This window comes from Dendropsophus ebraccatus, chromosome 5 (assembly GCF_027789765.1).
Source record: "Dendropsophus ebraccatus isolate aDenEbr1 chromosome 5, aDenEbr1.pat, whole genome shotgun sequence".
NCBI lineage: Eukaryota > Metazoa > Chordata > Amphibia > Anura > Hylidae > Dendropsophus > Dendropsophus ebraccatus.
The window spans coordinates 3862415-3889420 of record NC_091458.1 but is presented as its reverse complement, the minus strand read 5'-3'; the positions used below and the strand labels follow the sequence as shown (position 1 = coordinate 3889420).

At 49.1% G+C, this 27006-nt stretch overlaps 1 protein-coding gene across 1 annotated transcript; it reads right to left on the bottom strand.

Annotated features, from left to right (window-relative positions):
• Positions 1-6264: 6264 nt before the first annotated feature.
• LOC138792191 (zinc finger protein 11-like) lies at positions 6265-19984 on the bottom strand. Its single transcript, XM_069969314.1, has 7 exons — positions 19944-19984; positions 18352-18948; positions 18032-18271; positions 16314-16502; positions 14510-15196; positions 7781-8509; positions 6265-7311 (listed from the first exon to the last, which is right to left on the bottom strand). The coding sequence occupies exons 2-7, from the start codon at positions 18887-18889 to the stop codon at positions 6359-6361; spliced, it is 3336 nt and encodes a 1111-aa protein (XP_069825415.1). The 5' UTR covers positions 18890-18948; positions 19944-19984; the 3' UTR covers positions 6265-6358.
• Positions 19985-27006: the final 7022 nt, after the last annotated feature.

The following is a 27006-nucleotide window of genomic DNA, read 5'->3' as shown; positions in this document are numbered from 1 at the left end:
CGATGCTCAGCCGTGATTGGCTGAGCATAACTGTGCTCAGCCAATCGCGGCTGATCACAGTTATGACACGGCGGAGGGGGGGGCGGCGGCAGCGATTCGGCCGGCCGAAGATGACGTTTGGCACAAGATGGAGGACATTCCAAACAAAAATGCCCAAAAGTAACTTATCCCAAATGCATCAAAAACTTCAAACACCAAAAGAAAAAAATCCAATAAAGGATCAAAAAATGCAGGACAATCATAAATATATATAACATAAGCTTTTATTGAAACAATTCATATTCAATAAGATTCAAAACAATATAAAAAAAATAATAAAAAATAAATAAATGAAGGAAGAGGTAAAACAGAACCAGACACATGGAAAAACAAACAAGACAGTGAGGGGATGTATGGATGTACTTTATAGGATCATATATTGCACATGCTAATAAAGGTATATGAAATGAAGGAATACAGACAGCCTCCACTAGGTGGCACACTTAGTAATATACATAACAAACAGTGATATGTGTATAATCGGGCAAAGGCCCTAGGAAATAAGGGAGATACACAGATAGGTATCTCCCACACAGTGAGATCACCTTATGGTATTAAATAATTAGAAACAGTGGCTTTATCACGAAACGCGCGTAGGGTGAGTAGGTGAGTGGGACTTTGTTGAATACAGGCATCCTCCACTGTTTCTAATTATTTAATACCATAAGGTGATCTCACTGTGTGGGAGATACCTATCTGTGTATCTCCCTTATTTCCTAGGGCCTTTGCCCGATTATACACATATCACTGTTTGTTATGTATATTACTAAGTGTGCCACCTAGTGGAGGCTGTCTGTATTCCTTCATTTCATATACCTTTATTAGCATGTGCAATATCCATACATCCCCTCACTGTCTTGTTTGTTTTTCCATGTGTCTGGTTCTGTTTTACCTCTTCCTTCATTTATTTATTTTTTATTATTTTTTTTATATTGTTTTGAATCTTATTGAATATGAATTGTTTCAATAAAAGCTTATGTTATATATATTTATGATTGTCCTGCATACAAGATGGAGGACATGCGCGACACGGATCAGGTAATGTATAATGCACCAACACTTCCGGGTACACAGGTGGGGGTGGTGGGACACGGGGAAGGGGGCCATTCACAGACATAACATACATTACAAAGTTGTATAACTTTGTAATGTGTGTTATTCTGTGAATAATTCTTTACCGCTGCACTACCCCTTTAACCCCTTAACGACATCGGGCGTAAATTTACGCCCTGATGCCGGTAAGGGAGTTCAGAGCGGGGCGGCCCCGCTCTGAACCGCGCCGGTCCCGGGTGCCGCGTGTAGCCCGGGACCGTAGGTATTAGCGGGCACGGTCCGATCGCCGTGCTCGCTAATGCAGTAATCAGATGCAGCTGTCAAACATGACAGCTGCATCCGATTACCGGATCCAGCATCTCCCTGGTGTCTAGTGGCGGAGATCGCTCCCCCGGGATGTTATCCCGGAGGAGCGATCTCCGTAAATGAAGCCGGCCGGGGACTGCTCCAAGATGGCGCCGTCCCCGGCTCGGCACTCGTTTGTTTCCGGCTGCAGCAGCCTATCTCATGGATCTCTGCAGCATATCTATGCTGCAGAGATCTCTATGAGAGATCAATCCACTTATACTAGAAGTCCCCCAGGGGGGGAATAACCCTAACCCCAGGGGAATAACCCTAACCCCAGGGGGGGAATAACCCTAACCCCAGGGGGGGAATAACCCTAACCCCAGGGGGGAATAACCCTAACCCCAGGAGGAATAACCCTAACCCCAGGGGGGAATAACCCTAACCCCAGGGGGGGAATAACCCTAACCCCAGGGGGGAATAACCCTAACCCCAGGGGGGGAATAACCCTAACCCCAGGGGGAATAACCCTAACCCCAGGGGGGGAATAACCCTAACCCCAGGGGGGGAATAACCCTAACCCCAGGGGGGGAATAACCCTAACCCCAGGGGGAATAACCCTAACCCCAGGGGGGGAATAACCCTAACCCCAGGGGGGCTTCTAGTATAAGTGTTAAAGTTAAAAAAAAAGTGTCATTATTAGTAAAAATCCCCCTCCCCTAATAAAAGTCTGAATCACCCCCCTTTTCCCAGGTTATAAATAAAAGTAAATAAATAAATAAATAAACATGTTTGATATCGCCGCGTGCGTAATCGCCCGAACTATTAATTAATCACATTCCTGATCTCGCACGGTAAATGGCGTAAGCGCAAAAAAATCCCAAAGTGCAAAATTGCGCATTTTTGGTCGCATCAAATCCAGAAAAATTGTAATAAAAAGCGATCAAAAAGTCGTATATGCGCAATCAAGGTACCGATAGAAAGAACACATCATGGCGCAAAAAATGACACCTGACACAGCCCCATAGACCAAAGGATAAAAGCGCTATAAGCCGGGGAATGGAGCGGTTTTAAGTGACGTATATTTGTTGACAATGGTTTGAATTTTTTACAGGCCATCAGATACAATAAGTTATACATGTTATATATCGTTTTAATCGTAACGACTTGAGGAACATAGATAACAAGTCAGTTTTACCCCAGGGCGAATGGCGTAAAAACACATTTCCCCCAAATAAACAAAATGCGTTTTTTTTTTTAATTTCACCACACTTTGAATTTTTTTCTGGTTTCGCAGTGACTTTATGCAAAAATTCAGCCGTCATTGCAAAGTACAATTAGTGACGCAAAAAATAAGGGCTCATGTGGGTCTCTAGGTGGAAAAATGCAAGTGCTATGGCCTTTTATGCACAAGGAGGAAAAACCGAAAACGCAAAAATCGAAATTTGCTCTGTCCTTAAAGGGTTAATAACCTATCTGCCCTCCGGAAGTTAAATAAAGTATACATACCAAATCACTGTCAACCCCGTCCTCTTCTCCCGGGCGCCATCTTGGGTGGATATTGTCATAGCAGGGCGCGGTCCTGGTCTCCTTCCTCTTTGCTGTCTTCCACACCAGTGAATGGGAGAGGTAAAGGCTGCTGGTGCACATGTCCTGATTGGCTGAGCTTGCTAGAAGCCATGTGATGCGCTCCAGCCAATGAAAAGGCTGCTGGTGCACATGCCCTGATTGGCTGAGCTTGCTAGAAGCCATGTGATGCGCTCCAGCCAATGAAAAGGCTGCTGGCGCACATGCGCACCAGCAGCCTTTTCTCTCCCATTCACTGCATCCGGACGTGGAAGTGAGGACGGCGAGTGAAGATGGTGGGGACGCAACCGGCGGGAAATTCGAACGGCGATCATCACTGGAGGGATGGTAAGTATATATTGTTTTTTTGTTTTTTTTTTTGGGGGGGGGGGGGGGGGGGCACCGGAGTATTCCTTTAAGAGCTCTCTGTACTGGGGCATGGTCTGCATAGCGGGGTCTACAGCGCTGTACTCTGACCAAGGAAGTCTCCCCCCACCTTCCAAATCATAGCAGATCCACTTCAGGCTGGGGCTTACATCAGGGGACAGGACTGTGGAGGTAATCTCTCCATAGCTGTAACCCCTCTCTCCTATACTGTGCCCACATCTACCCTGCTCATTCCTTCATGCTCCCTGCAGTCTCTGTCATCCCTTGTGTTTCCCATCTTCTCTATTCCTGATATAATGTGCCTACACTCACACCCAGCTATACACACTGCTGCTATAAATGTGCCTGCACTTACTCAGCTATACACACTGCTGTATAAAAAAAAGTTTCTGTCACTGTCCTCCTGCACATCTCTGTGATTCTCCCTTCCTGATTGGTCCATGCTGAACACACCCCTTCCCCATTGCTGTCATGTAACCACACAGACCTCTGACAGCAGCCCTGCTTCTCTATTCTAGCCTGTTGTACTACGCTACTGCATCATGGGGATCTGCAGCTCCATCCTGTATCTACAAGCTGCTGCTGTGTTATCAGGGTTATACAGTTACTATACATTATACACCACATGCTGCTATACTGTACAGTAACATATATATCACATACCCAGCTGCTGTGTTATCAGGATTATACAGTTACTATACATTATACACCACATGCTGATATACTGTACAGTAACTTATATATCACATATCCAGCTGCTGCTGTGTTATCAGGGTTATACAGTTACTATACATTATATACCACATGCTGCTATACTGTACAGTAACATATATCACATATCCAGCTGCTGTGTTATCAGGGTTATACAGTTACTATACATTATACTGCACATGCTGATTGCTATACTGTACAGTAACTTATATATCACATATCCTGCTGCTGCTGTGTTATCAGGGTTATACAGTTACTATACATTATATACCACATGCTGCTATACTGTACAGTAACTTATATATCACATATCCAGCTGCTGTGTTATCAGGGTTATACAGTTACTATACATTATATACCACAAGCTGCTTGCTATACTGTACAGTAACTTATATATCACATATCCAGCTGCTGTGTTATCAGGGTTATACAGTTACTATACATTATACACCATATGCTGCTATACTGTACAGTAACTTATATATCACATATCCAGCTGCTGCTGTGTTATCAGGGTTATACAGTTACTATACATTATACACCACATGCTGCTATACTGTACAGTAACTTATATATCACATATCCAGCTGCTGTGTTATCAGGGTTATACAGTTACTATACATTATATACCACATGCTGCTATACTGTACAGTAACTTATATATCACATATCCAGCTGCTGTGTTATCAGGGTTATACAGTTACTATACATTATACACCACATGCTGCTATACTGTACAGTAACTTATATATCACATATCCAGCTGCTGTGTTATCAGGGTTATACAGTTACTATACATTATACACCACATGCTGCTATACTGTACAGTAACTTATATAGCACATATACAGCTGCTGCTGTTTTATCAGGGTTATACAGTTACTATACACTATACACCACATGCTGCTATACAGTACAGTAACTTATATAGCACATATACAGCTGCTGCTGTGTTATCAGGGTTATACAGTTACTATACATTATACACCACATGCTGCTATACTGTACAGTAACTTATATATCACATATCCAGCTGCTGTGTTATCAGGGTTATACAGTTACTATACATTATATAACACATGCTGCTATACTGTACAGTAACTTATATATCACATATCCAACTGCTGTGTTATCAGGGTTATACAGTTACTATACATTATACACCACATGCTGATATACTGTACAGTAACTTATATATGACATATCCAGCTGCTGTGTTATCAGGGTTATACGGTTACTATACATTATACACCACATGCTGCTATACTGTACAGTAACTTATATATCACATATCCAGCTGCTGTGTTATCAGGGTTACACAGTTACTATACATTATACACCACATGCTTATTGCTATACTGTACAGTAACTTATATATCACATATCCAGCTGCTGTGTTATCAGGGTTATACAGTTACTATACATTATACACCACATGCTGCTATACTGTACAGCAACTTATATATCACATATCCAGCTGCTGTGTTATCAGGGTTATACAGTTACTATACATTATACACCACATGCTGCTATACTGTACAGTAACTTATATATCACATATCCAGCTGCTGTGTTATCAGGGTTATACAGTTACTATACATTATACACCACATGCTGATTGATATACTGTACAGTAACTTATATATCACAGATTCTGCTGCTTCTCATGGTTTCATCTCTTCTACATGTTATTCAGAATAATAATCAGTATATTTGGGGGGTGGAACCAATTGTCTGCAGATCAGTGATTTCTAATGGGAAAAAGTGCTTTGGTGTAAGAGTGGATTTTGATTACAAGTGCCGTCCTGGAACGGATTATTCTCGTAATCCAAGGCACCACTGTGTGTGTGTATATATGTTAGTAATGTCTGTGCAGCCCTTGCTCTTTACATGAAAAATAATAAAGATCATACTTACCCATCCTCCCCTGATGTTCTGCAGCCTTCTGCCCCCGTCTCTGCTGTGACAGGCTAAGATGGGACAGTGATTGGCCAGTCATTGGCTCAGCGGGCTGCAGGACACCAGGGCAGGATGGGTAAGTATAATCTCTAGTATCTGTACACTGCAGGCAGCTGATCATTGTCTCTTCAGCCAATCGTTGTCTTTAGCACAGGGATCGATAATCTGCCGAATGGTCCTGATTATGGCTCCTTGTAATAGGGCCCCTAAGTCACCTGATCTCCCCCTCCGTCCCCCCAGGATGACACAATTTTTTTCAGGTCATTTATTTGTAATGACATTTTTTACCAAAAAAAGAAAAGTCTTTTAAATAATGTGAAAACCTTAATCTAAACCTAAGCGTCCATGGACAATGACATCACAGCGGTGGTGGCGGTGGTGGCAGTGGCGGCAATGGTGGCAGTGGTGGCAGCGGCGGCAGCAGCAACAACCCGCTGTCCCCTGCCCCCCCGGGCACCGCTGTCTCTTTGTTCTGAGCGTCCTGGTGGTGACCTTGCTCGTGCCGCATGCGGGCGGACCTGGAGCAGAAGCTGCGGCCGCAGACCTGGCAGCTGAAGGGGCGCTCCCCGGTGTGAGTCCGCAGGTGGTTGATGAGGCTGGGTTTCTGGGAGAAGCAGCGCAGGCAGACATCGCACTGGTACGGCTGCTCCCCGGTGTGGATGCGCTGGTGCCGCAGTAGGACAGAGCTGCACTTGAAGCTCTTGTTGCACTGCGGGCAGGCGTAAGGGCGCTCGCCACTATGCGTCCTCTGGTGCCGCACCAGCGAGAAGTTGCAGTTGAAGGTCTGACCACACTCGCGGCACATGAAGGTGCCGTCTCCTTTATGGCTCCGCAGGTGCCTCCTCAGGTCCTTGGAGCTGGAGAAGTTGAGGTGGCAGATGCCGCACTTGTGGCACTGCTGCCCGGCAGGGACAGAGGCGACCGGCTCGGGGAAGATGATGCCCGGCTGCTGGCTGCAGTGCAAGTTACGGTGACGGATGAGGGAGGAGCGATGGCCGAAGCTTTTGCCACAGTCGGAGCAGACGAAGCAGGGCCCCCCCCCATGTATCTTCTGGTGCTCCCGCAGGAGAGACTCCGAGCAGAAGAACATGCCGCAGTCCGGACAGATGCAGGTGCTGCACCCCTCCGGCGGCTTCCTCTCCTCCTCCATGCTGACGCTTTCCTTCCTTCCGTCTCCAGGACTCTCAGCTGGCTGTTCCTGCCCCAGTGTCACCCCTCCCGGAAGGTCGTGCTCCTGGCTCGCAGGCTCCTGTTTCACCGGATCTTTCTCCTCCTCGTGCTGGTCACTTCTGATCGACATCTTCTCCAAATCTGAAATCAAGAAAAAAAGACCACCCGGGATATTATAGATATAACGCACAATCAAGAATATTACTACTCCACTAGACCACCCGGGATATTATAGATATAACGCACAATCAAGAATATTACTACTCCACTAGACCACCCGGGATATTATAGATATAACGCACAATCAAGAATATTACTACTCCACTAGACCACCCGGGATATAACACATAATCAAAAATATTACTACTCCACTAGACCACCCGGGATATAACAAAACAGATGACAGAAAATATTAGTAACCCACGAGGACACCAGGGATATTATAACTCTAATAAGAATTCTACAGCATAGACCCTCTGGTACACCTGGGATAATAGAAATCTGATAACAGTAAATGGATACCATGTAAGACCCAATGGAGAATGTGCACTGTAATATGGGGGTCCTCACATGCCGATCACCCCTACGACTCATGGCTCCACCCACTCACCTTTCCCTTCTGTCATGTGACTCTGTTCGTGTCGGCTGAGTGCGGACCTGGAGCAGAAGCTGCGGCAGCATATCCAGCAGCTGAAGGGCCGCTCCCCGGTGTGGGTGCGCAGGTGGATGATGAGGCTGGTCTTCTGGGAGAAGCCCTTGGTGCAGACCTCGCACTGGTACGGCTGGTCAGGGGAGTGGATGCGCTGGTGCCGCAGCAGGACCGAGCTGCACTTAAAGCTCTTGTGACACTGCGGGCAGGTGAAGGGGCGCTCGCCCGTGTGTGTCCTCTGGTGCCGCACCAGGTAGAAGTTACTGGTAAAGGTGCGGCCGCACTGGCGGCACATGTAGCGCTGGTCCCCGCCGTGGCTCTTCAGGTGTCTCTTCATCTCGCCGGGGTCCTGGCACGTGACCTGGCATATGCCGCACTTATAGACGGGCCGGGGGCTGAGGGAGTGCAGGCCAGAGACCTCCCGTATCTTGGGGTTACACAGCAGACTCTGGTGTGTTGCGAGCAGCGATTGGGTCAAGCTTTGTTGGTATTTGGAGTCTCTGTCCTGTGCCGTCTGCCACTCACCGCTACCGTTCATATCTCTCCCCTCATGGTGAGTGATGGCGTCAGGTCTCTTATCCGGGGCAGTAGAGGGGGGCGGAGTCTGGTCTGGTAAGGGTCCCGCCCCCACCAGGGCTTCAGAGTTCTGCAGTACTGGGTCACCACTCTCCTCCTTCCCTTTTTTCTCACCTGCAAATAAATAACCAGTCAGCAGGATAACGTCCCTTCCCCCCAAAATATACAGCCACCATCTTTGTGTCACGTTACATGCCGACTAATCCCAGCAACCGTGTACGGCACTCAGCACCATCTACAGCACAACATGTACGGCACTCAGCACCATCTACAGCACAGCATGTACGACACCATCTACAGCACAGCATGTACGGCACCATCTACAGCACAGCATGTACGGCACCATCTACAGCACAGCATGTACGGCACCATCTACAGCACAGCATGTACGGCACCATCTACAGCACAGCATGTACGGCACCAGGCACCATCTACAGCACAGCATGTACAGCACTCAGCACCATCTGCAGCACAGCATGTACAGCACCATCTACAGCACAGCATGTACGGCACTCAGCACCATCTACAGCAAAGCATGTACGGCACCAGGCACCATCTGCAGCACAGCATGTACAGCACCAGGCACCATCTACAGCACAGCATGTACAGCACTCAGCACCATCTACAGCACAGCATGTACGGCACTCAGCACCATCTACAGCACAGCATGTACAGCACTCAGCACCATCTACAGCACAGCATGTACGGCACTCAGCACCATCTACAGCACAGCATGTACAGCACTCAGCACCATCTACAGCACAGCATGTACAGCACCAGGCACCATCTACAGCACAGCATGTACAGCACCATCTACAGCACAGCATGTACAGCACAGCATGTACAGCACCAGGCACCATCTGCAGCACAGCATGTACAGCACTCAGCACCATCTGCAGCACAGCATGTACGGCACTCAGCACCATCTACAGCACAGCATGTACAGCACCAGGCACCATCTACAGCACAGCATGTACAGCACTCAGCACCATCTACAGCACAGCATGTACGGCACTCAGCACCATCTACAGCACAGCATGTACGGCACTCAGCACCATCTACAGCACAGCATGTACGGCACTCAGCACCATCTACAGCACAGCATGTATGGCACTCAGCACCATCTACAGCACAGCATGTACGGCACTCAGCACCATCTACAGCACAGCATGTACAGCACCAGGCACCATCTGCAGCACAGCATGTACAGCACCATCTACAGCACAGCATGTACGGCACTCAGCACCATCTACAGCACAGCATGTACGGCACTCAGCACCATCTACAGCACAGCATGTACAGCACCAGGCACCATCTGCAGCACAGCATGTACAGCACCATCTACAGCACAGCATGTACGGCACTCAGCACCATCTACAGCACAGCATGTACAGCACCAGGCACCATCTACAGCACAGCATGTACGGCACTCAGCACCATCTACAGCACAGCATGTACGGCACTCAGCACCATCTACAGCACAGCATGTACAGCACCAGGCACCATCTACAGCACAGCATGTACGGCACCATCTACAGCACAGCATGTACGGCACCAGGCACCATCTGCAGCACAGCATGTACAGCACCAGGCACCATCTGCAGCACAGCATGTACGGCACCAGGCACCATCTACAGCACAGCATGTACGGCACTCAGCACCATCTGCAGCACAGCATGTACGGCAATCAGCACCATCTACAGCACAGCATGTACGGCACCAGGCACCATCTACAGCACAGCATGTACGGCACTCAGCACCATCTACAGCACAGCATGTACAGCACCAGGCACCATCTACAGCACAGCATGTGCGGCACTCAGCACCATCTACAGCACAGCATGTACGGCACTCAGCACCATCTACAGCACAGCATGTACGGCACTCAGCACCATCTACAGCACAGCATGTACAGCACCAGGCACCATCTGCAGCACAGCATGTACAGCACCATCTACAGCACAGCATGTACAGCACTCAGCACCATCTACAGCACAGCATGTACGGCACTCAGCACCATCTACAGCACAGCATGTACGGCACTCAGCACCATCTACAGCACAGCATGTACAGCACCAGGCACCATCTACAGCACAGCATGTACGGCACTCAGCACCATCTACAGCACAGCATGTACAGCACCAGGCACCATCTACAGCACAGCATGTACGGCACCATCTACAGCACAGCATGTACGGCACCATCTACAGCACAGCATGTACGGCACCAGGCACCATCTGCAGCACAGCATGTACGGCACCAGGCACCATCTGCAGCACAGCATGTACGGCACCAGGCACCATCTACAGCACAGCATGTACGGCACTCAGCACCATCTGCAGCACAGCATGTACGGCAATCAGCACCATCTACAGCACAGCATGTACGGCACCAGGCACCATCTACAGCACAGCATGTACGGCACTCAGCACCATCTACAGCACAGCATGTACAGCACCAGGCACCATCTACAGCACAGCATGTACGGCACTCAGCACCATCTACAGCACAGCATGTACAGCACCAGGCACCATCTACAGCACAGCATGTGCAGGCACTCAGCACCATCTACAGCACAGCATGTACGGCACTCAGCACCATCTACAGCACAAGCATGTACGGCACTCAGCACCATCTACAGCACAGCATGTACGGCACTCAGCACCATCTACAGCACAGCATGTACGGCACTCAGGCACCATCTACAGCACAGCATGTACGGCACCAGCACCATCTACAGCACAGCATGTACAGCACTCAGCACCATCTACAGCACAGCATGTACAGCACCATGCACCATCTGCAGCACAGCATGTACAGCAATCAGCCATCTACAGCACAGCATGTACAGCACTCAGCACCATCTACAGCACAGCATGTACGGCACTCAGGCACCATCTACAGCACAGCATGTCCGGCACCAGCACCATCTACAGCACAGCATGTACAGCACTCAGCACCATCTACAGCACAGCATGTACGGCACTCAGCACCATCTACAGCACAGCATGTACAGCACTCAGCACCATCTACAGCACAGCATGTACAGCACTCAGCACCATCTACAGCACAGCATGTACGGCACTCAGCACCATCTACAGCACAGCATGTACGGCACTCAGCACCATCTACAGCACAGCATGTACGGCACTCAGCACCATCTACAGCACAGCATGTACGGCACTCAGCACCATCTACAGCACAGCATGTACAGCACCAGGCACCATCTACAGCACAGCATGTACGGCACTCAGCACCATCTACAGCACAGCATGTACAGCACCATCTACAGCACAGCATGTACAGCACCAGGCACCATCTACAGCACAGCATGTACAGCACTCAGCACCATCTACAGCACAGCATGTACGGCACTCAGCACCATCTACAGCACAGCATGTACGGCACTCAGCACCATCTACAGCACAGCATGTACGGCAATCAGCACCATCTACAGCACAGCATGTACGGCACCAGGCACCATCTACAGCACAGCATGTACGGCACTCAGCACCATCTACAGCACAGCATGTACAGCACCAGGCACCATCTACAGCACAGCATGTGCGGCACTCAGCACCATCTACAGCACAGCATGTACGGCACTCAGCACCATCTACAGCACAGCATGTACAGCACCAGGCACCATCTACAGCACAGCATGTACGGCACTCAGCACCATCTACAGCACAGCATGTACGGCACTCAGCACCATCTACAGCACAGCATGTACGGCACCAGGCACCATCTACAGCACAGCATGTACGGCACTCAGCACCATCTACAGCACAGCATGTACGGCACTCAGCACCATCTACAGCACAGCATGTACAGCACTCAGCACCATCTACAGCACAGCATGTACAGCACCAGGCACCATCTGCAGCACAGCATGTACGGCACTCAGCACCATCTACAGCACAGCATGTACGGCACTCAGCACCATCTACAGCACAGCATGTACAGCACTCAGCACCATCTACAGCACAGCATGTACGGCACTCAGCACCATCTACAGCACAGCATGTACAGCACTGAGCACCATCTACAGCACAGCATGTACAGCACCAGGCACCATCTGCAGCACAGCATGTACAGCACCATCTACAGCACAGCATGTACAGCACTGAGCACCATCTACAGCACAGCATGTACGGCACCAGGCACCATCTACAGCACAGCATGTACGGCAATAGGCACCATCTACAGCACAGCATGTACGGCAATCAGCACCATCTACAGCACAGCATGTACGGCACCAGGCACCATCTACAGCACAGCATGTACGGCACTCAGCACCATCTACAGCACAGCATGTACAGCACCAGGCACCATCTACAGCACAGCATGTGCGGCACTCAGCACCATCTACAGCACAGCATGTACGGCACTCAGCACCATCTACAGCACAGCATGTACGGCACTCAGCACCATCTACAGCACAGCATGTACGGCAATAGGCACCATCTACAGCACAGCATGTACGGCAATCAGCACCATCTACAGCACAGCATGTACGGCACCAGGCACCATCTACAGCACAGCATGTACGGCACTCAGCACCATCTACAGCACAGCATGTACAGCACCAGGCACCATCTACAGCACAGCATGTGCGGCACTCAGCACCATCTACAGCACAGCATGTACGGCACTCAGCACCATCTACAGCACAGCATGTACGGCACTCAGCACCATCTACAGCACAGCATGTACGGCACCAGGCACCATCTACAGCACAGCATGTACGGCACTCAGCACCATCTACAGCACAGCATGTACAGCACTCAGCACCATCTACAGCACAGCATGTACAGCACTCAGCACCATCTACAGCACAGCATGTACAGCACTCAGCACCATCTACAGCACAGCATGTACAGCACTCAGCACCATCTACAGCACAGCATGTACAGCACTCAGCACCATCTACAGCACAGCATGTACGGCACTCAGCACCATCTACAGCACAGCATGTACGGCACCAGGCACCATCTACAGCACAGCATGTACAGCACTCAGCACCATCTACAGCACAGCATGTACAGCACTCAGCACCATCTACAGCACAGCATGTACAGCACTCAGCACCATCTACAGCACAGCATGTACAGCACTCAGCACCATCTACAGCACAGCATGTACAGCACTCAGCACCATCTACAGCACAGCATGTACAGCACCAGGCACCATCTACAGCACAGCATGTACGGCACTCAGCACCATCTACAGCACAGCATGTACAGCACTCAGCACCATCTACAGCACAGCATGTACGGCACCATCTACAGCACAGCATGTACGGCACTCAGCACCATCTACAGCACAGCATGTACAGCACCATCTACAGCACAGCATGTACAGCACTCAGCACCATCTGCAGCACAGCATGTACGGCACTCAGCACCATCTACAGCACAGCATGTACAGCACTCAGCACCATCTGCAGCACAGCATGTACGGCACTCAGCACCATCTGCAGCACAGCATGTACGGCACTCAGCACCATCTGCAGCACAGCATGTACAGCACCAGGGACCATCTGCAGCACAGCAAGTACAGCACCATCTACAGCACAGCATGTACAGCACCATCTACAGCACAGCATGTACGGCACTCAGCACCATCTACAGCACAGCATGTACGGCACTCAGCACCATCTGCAGCACAGCATGTACGGCACTCAGCACCATCTGCAGCACAGCATGTACGGCACTCAGCACCATCTACAGCACAGCATGTACAGCACCAGGCACCATCTACAGCACAGCATGTACGGCACTCAGCACCATCTACAGCACAGCATGTACAGCACCAGGCACCATCTGCAGCACAGCATGTACGGCACTCAGCACCATCTACAGCACAGCATGTACAGCACCAGGCACCATCTACAGCACAGCATGTATGGCACTCAGCACCATCTGCAGCACAGCATGTACAGCTCCAGGCACCATCTGCAGCACAGCATGTACGGCACTCAGCACCATCTACAGCACAGCATGTACAGCACCAGGCACCATCTGCAGCACAGCATGTACAGCACTCTGCAATCGCATTCAGCACTCACCAGCTGTGTACGCCCCTCATCCTGACCCAGAAACGAGAACCCACCTCCCCAGTTCTTCATGATGTCATGGCGGCTGCGCTGGTGCCGTATGAGAGTGGAGCGGGAATAGAAGGCTCTGCCGCAGACAAAGCATATGTACGGCCTCTCCCCAGTGTGCGTCCTGATGTGGATGACCAGGCTGGCCCTCTGAGAGAAGCCTCGCCAGCACAGCTTGCACTTGAAGGGCTGCTCTCCTGTGTGCGTCCTCTGGTGACGCACTAAGAAGTAGTTGCAGTGGAAGTCGCGGCCGCAGTCCTGGCAGGTGAACTTGCTGTCACCCATGTGACCCGCCAGGTGCCTCTTCAGTTCATTGAGCTGCTGGAACTTCTGGGTGCAGATGCCGCACTTGTGGGTGAGCTCGGAGGTGTCGGTCAGGGCCTGGCTGACGCTGGGGACCTTCTTAGCCCCTGCGTTGCGGCAGCGCGACCTCTGGTGTCGGACCAGGGTGGAGCGGTAGCTGAAGCTCTTGCCGCACTCGTTGCAGGGGAAAGGTCGGCCTGCCGCGTGCGTCTTCTGGTGAGCGGAGAGAAGAGAGGAAGATATAAAGTACTGGCCGCAGTCCGGACAGATGATGCCACCCTCTTTGTTGGCGTCTCCAGCATTAACAGGTGCCGGCGTCTTAGGCTCGGAGTCTGGAGGGTCTCCAGGAACATCTTCTGGTTTCACAAGACTTTGTATAGGTGGAGACTTCTCTGCAGGAAAAGGGAAGATCACTGGATGAAAAACCTGCACTGGAAAGTACAAATGTAACACCCCCCCACACACACACAATGTATGGCTGGGTTCACACTACTTATAATAAGCGCTGCGGAATCTGTTGGCGCTATACAAATAAATATTATTATTATTATATTTCAGTCAGTATTGTGGTCCTCATATTGCAACCAAAATCAGGAGTGGATTGAAAACACAGAAAGGCTCTGTTCACACAATGATGTAATTGAGTGGATGGCCGCCATATAATGGTAAATATTTGCTGTTATTTTAAAACAACGGCTGTTATATTGAAATAATGGCCGTTATTTACTGTTATATGGCGGCCATCCACTCAATTTCACCATTGTGTGAACAGATCCTTTCTGTGTTTTTAATCCACTCCTGGTTTTGGTTGCAATATGAGGACACAATACTGACTAAAATATACGTAGTGTGAACCCAGCCTATTACTGCTTATGCAGCGTTCTCACCAGTCACCTCCAAAGTTACTGCTATATCATATCTTATACTACAGAGCTGCTGCTATATCATATCTGATCCTCCAAAGCTGCTACACTATCATGTTATCCTACAGAGCTGCTACAATATCATATCTTATACTACAGAGCTGCTGCTACAATATCATATGTTATCATACAGAGCTGCTACAATATCATATCTTACTTTCCAGAGCTACTGCTATATTATATCTTATCCTCCAGAACTGCTGTTATACCATTTCTTGTCCTCCAGAGCTGCTGATATACCATATCTCATGCTACAAAGCTTCTGCTGTATTATATCTTATTTGCCAGAGCTGCTGCTATACCATATCTTATCATCCAAAGCATCTGCTATACCCGATCTTATCCTCCAGAACTGCTGTTATATTATTTCTTGTCCTCCAGAGCTGCTTCTACACCATATCTTACCCTCCAAAGCTGCTACGATATCATTTCATAACCTCCAGAGTTGCCAATATATCATATCCTCCTGAGCAGCTACTATATCATATCTCATGCTTGAGACCTGCTACTATATCACAGCTTATCCTCCAGGGCTCTCCTCACTTTTGTGCTATGACATCATGTGTGTCCATACCATGCAGCTTACCATTACCCGCCTCAATGTCACCATCCTTGCCATCTTGAACGTCACCCAGGATTTTTCTGTGCACAGTCCTGTACTCCACGTTCTGCTCTGTCCACTGTGGGTCCTTCTCATCAGAGAGTGAACACTCACTCCCTGACCTCTTCATCCTCCACTCCTCTTCCTGCTCTTCCTCCTCCTGCTCTTCCTCTACTGAATACACAATCATCAGATAGCAGGATAACAGTTTCGATAGTGATAGGATGAATAGTGATAAGTGATGTCTATAGGTCAGATAGTGATAGGATGAAGCTGATAAGTGATCAATGTCTATAGGTCAGATAGTGATAGGAAGACGCTGATAAGTGATCAATGTCTATAGGTCAGATACTGATAGGATGAAGCTGATAAGTGATCAATGTCTATAGGTCAGATACCGATAGGATGAAGCTGATAAGTGATGGGTGTCTATAGGTCAGATACTGATAGGATGAAGCTGATAAGTGATGTGTATAGGTCAGATACTGATAGGATGAAGCTGATAAGTGATCAATGTCTATAGGTCAGATACTGATAGGATGAAGCTGATAAGTGATGTGTATAGGTCAGATACTGATAGGATGAAGCTGATAAGTGATGGGTGTCTATAGGTCAGATACTGATAGGATGAAGCTGATAAGTGATGTGTATAGGTCAGATACTGATAGGATGAAGCTGATAAGTGATGGGTGTCTATAGGTCAGATACTGATAGGATGAAGCTGATAAGTGATAGGTGTCTATAGGTCAGATACTGATAGGATGAAGCTGATAAGTGATGAGTGTCTATAGGTCAGATACTGATAGGATGAAGCTGATAAGTGATCAATGTCTATAGGTCAGATACTGATAGGATGAAGCTGATAAGTGATGGGTGTCTATAGGTCAGATACTGATAGGATGAAGCTGATAAGTGATGGGTGACTATAGGTCAGATACTGATAGGATGAAGCTGATAAGTGATGTGTATAGGTCAGATACTGATAGGATGAAGCTGATAAGTGATGGGTGTCTATAGGTCAGATACTGATAGGATGAAGCTGATAAGTGATGGGTGTCTATAGGTTAGATACTGATAGGATGAAGCTGATAAGTGATGGGTGTCTATAGGTCTGATACTGATAGGATGAAGCTGATAAGTGATGGGTGACTATAGGTCAGATACTGATAGGATGAAGCTGATAAGTGATGTGTCTATAGGTCAGATACTGATAGGATGAAGCTGATAAGTGATGGATGACTATAGGTCAGATACTGATAGGATGAAGCTGATAAGTGATGGGTGTCTATAGGTCAGATACTGATAGGATGAAGCTGATAAGTGATGGGTGACTATAGGTCAGATACTGATAGGATGAAGCTGATAAGTGATGGGTGACTATAGGTCAGATACTGATAGGATGAAGCTGATAAGTGATGGGTGACTATAGGTCAGATACTGATAGGATGAAGCTGATAAGTGATGTGTATAGGTCAGATACTGATAGGATGAAGCTGATAAGTGATGGGTGACTATAGGTCAGATACTGATAGGATGAAGCTGATAAGTGATGTGTATAGGTCAGATACTGATAGGATGAAGCTGATAAGTGATGGGTGATTATAGGTCAGATACTGATAGAATGAAGCTGATAAGTGATCAGTTATGTGATCACATGACCTTATTCCGCTGAGGTTAGTGGGTAATCTGGTCCCCATTGTTACCTATGAAGGTGCTGATGTTCTTGTCTTTCTCCTCCTTCACGTCGGCCATCATGTCGTGGTCCTGGGGCTCCTTCTTCCCTCTCTCCTCCTCTTCGTCATTGTTATCATCATTATCTGAGGAGGAGGAGGAGGAAGATGAGGAGGAGGAGGAGGGGGAGAGATCCTGGAGCTCATCAGAGGAGATGTCCATGATCTTCAGCTTGATGAAGTCCTCGTCATCTTCCTCCATGGAGTCTGAACCTGTGGTGTTACAGGAGAGGGTTATGTGTTACTGCGCCCCGGCAGCTGTATAACGTTACGCGGGGGGGGGGGGGGGTCACCTTCGTCGTCAGGGGGGTCCTCCCGGTGGCTCTGCTCGTGCTCAGTCAGGTCGGTCTTGGAGCAGAACCGTCGGTCACACAGGGAGCAGGTGTAGGGGTGCTGGCCGGCGTGCGTCCGCAGGTGCAGGATCAGGCTGCTCTTCTGGGTAAAGCCCTTGGTGCAGACGTCACACTGGTACGGCTGCTCCTCGGAGTGCACACGTTGGTGCCGCACCAGCGCTGCCCGCGACTTGAAGCTCTTGTGGCATTGGGAGCAAGCGAAGGGGCGCTGGGCGCTGTGCGTCCTCTGGTGCCGCGTCAGCGAGACATTGCTGGTGAAGGTGAGGCCGCACTGGCAGCACATGTAGCGCTCCTCCTCCGCTCCGTGACGCTTCATGTGTCTCCGCAGCTCGCCCGCACTCTGGTACCGGTCCTGGCACACGCTGCACTGGTGGGAGGCCGCACTGCACTGGCCCTGGTGACGAGTCAGGGTGGAGCGCTGAGCGAAGCTCCGCCCACAGTCCGAACACGAGAGGGGGTTCCTCTCCGCTGCCTGCATCCTGCCAGGACAAGATGGCGTCAGCTGTTCACGGGGGGCTTTCCCAGTACCCAGCGCATCTGTGGAGAGAGAACAGGTCCCATGAGCCCCGCGCCACCCGGAACCGGGTCACATGAGCACCGTGCCGCCCGGAACCGGGTCACACGTCCGCCGAGCCGCCCGCAACCGGGTCACACGACCACCGAGCCGCCCGGAACCAGGTCACACGTCCGCCGAGCCGCCCGGAACCAGGTCACACGTCCGCCGAGCCGCCCGGAACCAGGTCACACGTCCGCCGAGCCGCCCGGAACCAGGTCCCATGACCCCCGTGCCACCCGGAACCAGGTCCCATGACCCCCGTGCCACCCGGAACCAGGTCCCATGACCCCCGTGCCACCCGGAACCAGGTCCCATGACCCCCGTGCCACCCGGAACCAGGTCCCATGACCCCCGTGCCACCCAGAACCAGGTCACATGACCCCCGGGCCACCCAGAACAAGGTCACATGAGCCCCGCGCCACCCAGAACAAGGTCACATGACCCCCGCGCCACCCAGAACAAGGTCACATGAGCACCCTGCCACCCAGAACCGGGTCACATGTCCACTGTGGCCCCTGGATCCGGGTCACATGACCACTGGGCCACCCGGAACCAGGTCACAGGACCAACATAAACCGCCAACCAGAACCAGGTCACGTGAGCACCACGCCAGCAGGCAACCGAAACCAGATCACATGACCACTATACTGTCCACCAACCAGAATCGGGTCACATGACCACAGTACCAGCCACCACGTGGTACTATGACCACCAAACACCATGACCACCGTGCCAGCAGCCATGTCACATGGAGGCTCAGAGATGCGTCACATGACCACCTCACTGCTGCCTGTACCAGCCAATCAGCAGCCGCCTCTCATCACTACAGTACAGGTTACAGAATGAAAGAAGTCATCTGATTGGCTGATACAGATAGCTCCTCCCCCGATACATTTCCATACAGGAGGCCATGTGCCCTTGGGGGAGGTGTTGCCTATGACGTCAGCAGCTATATACAGGACTGCAGTGATGTCACCCGCTGTATACTGCAGTGCAGTGCTCCGCCGCTCCCCTGCCCCCGGCACCGCACGGCTCAACACCCCGCCCCCACCCGGGCACATCGCACCCCCTCCAGCAGATGACGGGTTAAAACCGCTCCTCACCTCACGGTCGCACCGAGCTTTCATACTACAGAAGCATCTTGATGACATCACAGTCATGTGACCGATCACGTGGGCACCTCCCTCTACTACGTGGACGCCCCCGCTCGACGCCTGTGAGCAAATGAAGGAAAACCACGTGACTAGGGGGACCGGGGTCCTACCACTGGAATGAGTGCCACGGGGGGAGGGAGGACAGTCCATGTCATCTATAGGGGTGTGCTATACCATATATACTGCATATAGATCTATATACAGAGGAATCAGGGGTGCGGAACAGTCCATGTCATCTATAGGGGTGTGCTATACCATATATACCATGTATAGATCTATATACAGAGGGATCAGGGGGTGCGGAGCAGTCCATGTCATCTATAGGGGTGTGCTATACCATATATACTGCATATAGATCTATATACAGAGGAATCAGGGGTGCGGAACAGTCCATGTCATCTATAGGGGTGTGCTATACCATATATACTGCATATAGATCTATATACAGAGGGATCAGGGGGTGCGGAGCAGTCCATGTCATCTATAGGGGTGTGCTATACCATATATACTGCATATAGATCTATATACAGAGGAATCAGGGGTGCGGAACAGTCCATGTCATCTATAGGGGTGTGCTATACCATATATACCATGTATAGATCTATATACAGAGGGATCAGGGGGTGCGGAGCAGTCCATGTCATCTATAGGGGTGTGCTATACCATATATACCATGTATAGATCTATATACAGAGGGATCAGGGGGTGCGGAGCAGTCCATGTCATCTATAGGGGTGTGCTATACCATATATACCATGTATAGATCTATATACAGAGGGATCAGGGGGTGCAGAACAGTCCATGTCATCTATAGGGGTGTGCTATACCATATATACTGCATATACACTCACCGGCCACTTTATTAGGTATACCTGCCCAACTGCACGTTACCACTTAATTTCTAATCAGCCAATCACATGGCGGCAACTCCGTGCATTTAGGCATGTAGACATGGTCAAGACAATCTCCTGCAGTTCAAACCGAGCATCAGTATGGGGAAGAAAGGTGATTTGGTGCCTTTGAACGTGGCATGGTTGTTGGTGCCAGAAGGGCTGGTCTGAGTATTTCAGATACTGCTGATCTACTGGGATTTTCACGCACAACCATCTCTAGGGTTTACAGAGAATGGTCCGAAAAAGAAAAACCATCCAGTGAGCGGCAGTTCTGTGGGCGGAAATGCCTTGTTGGTGCCAGAGGTCAGAGGAGAATGGGCAGACTGGTTCCAGCTGATAGAAAGGCAACAGTGACTCAAATAGCCAACCGTTACAGCCAAGGTAGGCCGAAGAGCATCTCTGAGCGCACAGTACGGCCAACTCTGAGGCAGATGGGCTACAGCAGCAGAAGACCACACCGGGGGCCACTCCGCTCAGCTAAGAACAGGAAACTGAGGCTACAATTTGCACAAGCTCATCGAAATTGGACAGTAGAAGATTGGAAAAACGTTGCCTGGTCTGATGAGTCTCGATTTCTGCTGCGACATTCGGATGGTAGGGTCAGAATTTGGCGTCAACAACATGAAAGCATGGATCCATCCTGCCTTGTATCAACGGTTCAGGCTGGTGGTGGTGGTGTCATGGTGTGGGGAATATTTTCTTGGCACTCTTTGGGCCCCTTGGTACCAATTGAGCATCGTTGCAACGCCACAGCCTACCTGAGTATTGTTGCTGACCATGTCCATCCCTTTATGACCACAATGGACCCAACATCTGATGGCTACTTTCAGCAGGATAATGCGCCATGTCATAAAGCTAGAATCATCTCAGACTGGTTTCTTGAACATGACAATGAGGTCACTGTACTCCAATGGCCTCCACAGTCACCAGATCTCAATCCAATAGAGCATCTTTGGGATGTGGTGGAACGGGAGATTGGCATCATGGATGTGCAGCCGACAAATCTGCGGCAACTGTGTGATGTCATCATGTCACTATGGACCAAAATCTCTGAGGAAGCTTCCAGCACCTTGTTGTATCTATGCCACCAAGAATTGGGGCAGTTCTGAAGGCAAAAGGGGGTCCAACCCGTTACTAGCATGGTGTACCTAATAAAGTGGCCGGTGAGTGTATATATATATACAGAGGAATCAGGGGTGCGGAACAGTCCATGTCATCTATAGGGGTGTGCTATACCATATATACCATGTATAGATCTATATACAGAGGAATCAGGGGTGCGGAACAGTCCATGTCACCTATAGGGGTGTGCTATACCATATATACCATGTATAGATCTATATACAGATGAATCAGGGGGTGCGGAGCAGTCCATGTCATCTATAGGGGTGTGCTATACCATATATACTGCATATAGATCTATATTCAGAGGGATCAGGGGTGCGGAACAGTCCATGTCACCTATAGGAGTGTGCTATACCATGTATAGATCTATATACAGAGGAATCGGGTGCGGAACAGTCCATGTCACCTATAGGGGTGTGCTATACCATATATACCATGTATAGATCTATATACAGAGGAATCAGGGGGTGCAGAACAGTCCATGCCATCTATAGGGGTGTGCTATACTGTATAATAATAATAATAACTTTTATTTATATAGCGCCAACAGATTCCGCAACACTGTACAATTCCGAGGGTACATACATAGACAGAAATCAGACACTACAGATATATACATATAATTATCCATACATGAGGAGTGAGGTCCCTGCTCGCATGCATGAGCTTACATACTATCAGGAGGGGGTGCGAGACAGAATGGCAGAGGGGCAAAGTGCATTATTGTTCTTATGGTCCGGCCATCTATATAAATAAGGCAGTGCGGGTAAGGGGGGGTGAACCTGTCAGCAGCCAATGCCTGCATGCACAGGTCTAAGTGCTTAAATGCTTGGTGTGTGTTTATGTATGTGTCTGTGTGTATGTATGTGTCTGTGTGTCCGTTTGTATGTATGTGTCTGTTTGTGTGTATGCATGTGTCTGTGTGTGTGTGTATGTATGTATGTGTCTGTGTGTGTGTGTATGTATGTGTCTGTCTGTGAGTGTATGTATGTGTCTGTGTGTCTGTGTGTGTGTATGTATGTGTCTGTGTGCGTGTGTCCGTGTGTATGTATGTGTCTGCGTGTGTGTATGTATGTATGTGTCTGTGTGTGTATATGTGTGTGTGTGTATGTGTTTGTGTGTATGTATGTGTATGTGTCTGTGTGTGTATATGTATGTGTCTGTATGTGTGTATGTTTGTGTGTGTGTGTATGTATGTGTGTGTGTTTGTGTGTGTGTGTGTGTTTCGAGGGGGTAGGTTGAGAGTAGCAGTCAAATACTATATACAGATGGATGGGGGGGGGGGGGGGGGGAGCAGTCCATGCCATCTATAGGGGTGTGCTATAGCGTATATAGATCTATATACAGAGAGATCGGGGGGGAGCAGTCCATGTCATCTATAGGGGTGTGCTATACTATATATACCATATTTAGATCTATATACAGAGGGATCGGGGGGGGGGGGGGGGAGCAGTCCATGTTATATATAGGGGTGTGCTATACCATATATAGATTTATATAGAGAGGGATCGGGGGGGGGAGCAATCCATGTCTTCTATAGGGGTGTGCTATACCATATATAGATCTATATACAGAGGAATAAGGGGGTGCGGAGCAGTCCATGCCATCTATAGGGGTGTGCTATACCATATATAGATCTATATACAGAGGTATGGGGGGGGGGGGTTAGCAGTCCATGTTATATATAGGGGTGTGCTATACCATATTTACCGCATATAGATGCAAAACAACAACTATGGATAGAGTCTGAATAATCACAATATAGAAATCTGTATCCCTGTATCCGGCCACACAACACAGCACATGTTTGTCTATAGAGATCTGGTATTCTCTACCTGTAACACCACACAGCGCTGTATTCTCTACCTGTAACACCACACAGCACGCTGTATTCTCTACCTGTAACACCACACAGCACGCTGTATTCTCTACCTGTAACACCACACAGCACTGTATTCTCTCCCTGTAACACCACACAGCACGCTGTATTCTCTACCTGTAACACCACACAGCACGCTGTATTCTCTACCTGTAACACCACACAGCACTGTATTCTCTCCCTGTAACACCACACAGCGCTGTATTCTCTACCTGTAACACCACACAGCACTGTATTCTCTACCTGTAACACCACACAGCACTGTATTCTCTACCTGTAACACCACACAGCACGCTGTATTCTCTACCTGTAACACCACACAGCACTGTATTCTCTACCTGTAACACCACACAGCACTGTATTCTCTCCCTGTAACACCACACAGCACACTGTATTCTCTACCTGTAACACCACACAGCACTGTATTCTCTCCCTGTAACACCACACAGCACACTGTATTCTCTACCTGTAACACCACACAGCACTGTATTCTCTACCTGTAACACCACACAGCACTGTATTCTCTACCTGTAACACCACACAGGACTGTATTCTCTACCTGTAACACCACACAGGACTGTATTCTCTACCTGTAACACCACACAGCACTGTATTCTCTACCTGTAACACCACACAGCACTGTATTCTCTACCTGTAACACCACACAGCACGCTGTATTCTCTACCTGTAACACCACACAGCACTGTATTCTCTACCTGTAACACCACACAGCACTGTATTCTCTACCTGTAACACCACACAGCACTGTATTCTCTACCTGTAACACCGCACAGCACGCTGTATCCTCTACCTGTAACACCGCACAGCACGCTGTATTCTCTACCTGTAACACCACACAGCACTGTATTCTCTACCTGTAACACCACACAGCACTGTATTCTCTCCCTGTAACACCACACAGCACGCTGTATTCTCTACCTGTAACACCACACAGCACTGTATTCTCTCCCTGTAACACCACACAGCACTGTATTCTCTACCTGTAACACCACACAGCACTGTATTCTCTACCTGTAACACCACACAGCACGCTGTATTCTCTACCTGTAACACCACACAGCACTGTATTCTCTACCTGTAACACCACACAGCACTGTATTCTCTACCTGTAACACCACACAGCACGCTGTATTCTCTCCCTGTAACACCACACAGCACTGTATTCTCTACCTGTAACACCACACAGCGCTGTATTCTCTACCTGTAACACCACACAGCACTGTATTCTCTACCTGTAACACCACACAGCACTGTATTCTCTACCTGTAACACCACACAGCACTGTATTCTCTACCTGTAACACCACACAGCACTGTATTCCCTACCTGTAACACCACACAGCACGCTGTATTCTCTACCTGTAACACCACACAGCATGCTCTATTCTCTACCTGTAACACCACACAGCACGCTGTATTCTCTACCTGTAACACCACACAGCGCTGTATTCTCTACCTGTAACACCACACAGCACACTGTATTCTCTACCTGTAACACCACACAGCACTGTATTCTCTACCTGTAACACCACACAGCACGCTGTATTCTCTACCTGTAACACCACACAGCACTGTATTCTCTACCTGTAACACCACACAGCACTGTATTCTCTACCTGTAACACCACACAGCACTGTATTCTCTACCTGTAACACCACACAACACGCTGTATTCTCTACCTGTAACACCACACAGGACGCTGTATTCTCTACCTGTAACACCACACAGCACTGTATTCTCTACCTGTAACACCACACAGCACTGTATTCTCTACCTGTAACACCACACAGCGCGCTGTATTCTCTACCTGTAACACCACACAGCACGCTGTATTCTCTACCTGTAACACCACACAGCACGCTGTATTCTCTACCTGTAACACCACACAGCACGCTGTATTCTCTACCTGTAACACCGCACAGCACGCTGTATTCTCTACCTGTAACAACATACAGCACGCTGTATTCTCTACCTGTAACACCACACAGCACGCTGTATTCTCTACCTGTAACACCACACAGCATGCTGTATTCTCTATCTGTAACACCAAACAGCACGCTGTATTCTCTACCTGTAACAACATACAGCACGCTGTATTCTCTACCTGTAACACCACACAGCACTGTATTCTCTACCTGTAACACCACACAGCACGCTGTATTCTCTACCTGTAACACCACACAGCACTGTATTCTCTACCTGTAACACCACACAGCACGCTGTATTCCCTACCTGTAACACTACACAGCACTGTAATCTCTACCTGTAACACCACACAGCACGCTGTATTCTCTACCTGTAACACCACACAGCACACTGTATTCTCTACCTGTAACACCACATAGCACTGTATTCTCTACCTGTAACACCACACAGCACTGTATTCTCTACCTGTAACACCACACAGCACACTGTATTCTCTACCTGTAACACCACACAGCACGCTGTATTCTCTACCTGTAACACCACATAGCACTGTATTCTCTACCTGTAACACCACACAGCACGCTGTATTCTCTACCTGTAACACCACACAGCATGCTGTATTCTCTATCTGTAACACCAAACAGCACGCTGTATTCTCTACCTACCTACCGTTGTCCTATCTACAGGGGAACCTGCCTACTGGTGTCCTATCTACAGAAGGAGCCTACCTACTGGTGTCCTATCTACAGGGTAACCTACCTACCTGTGTCCTATCTACAGGGGAACCTACATACTGGTGTCCTATCTACGGAGGAACCTACCTACTGGTGTCCTATGATGACTGCATGTGTTTCTTTAGAGATAACCATGGTTAACAGAAGAGAAACAATGATGCCAAGGACCAGCCTCCTTTTAAAGTGTCCAGTGGTTTCTTTCTTACTTAAAGGGAACCTGTCACCCCCCCGTGCCGGGGTGACAGGCTCCCGACCCCCTGTTAGAGCCCCCAATACTCACCTAATCCCGCTGGGTCCCGCTTCTGAAA

Bases quoted from the DNA above. Each gene is read 5' to 3' on its own strand.
- LOC138792191 (XM_069969314.1), bottom strand. From the start codon at position 18,889: ATGCAGGCAGCGGAGAGGAACCCCCTCTCGTGTTCGGACTGTGGGCGG. The intron at 18,272-18,351 runs GTGACCCCCCCC...GTAACACCACAG, and splicing joins GGACCCCCCTGACGACGAAG to GTTCAGACTCCATGGAGGAA. The intron at 8,510-14,509 runs GTGGGTTCTCGT...ATTTATTTGCAG, and splicing joins CATCATGAAGAACTGGGGAG to GTGAGAAAAAAGGGAAGGAG.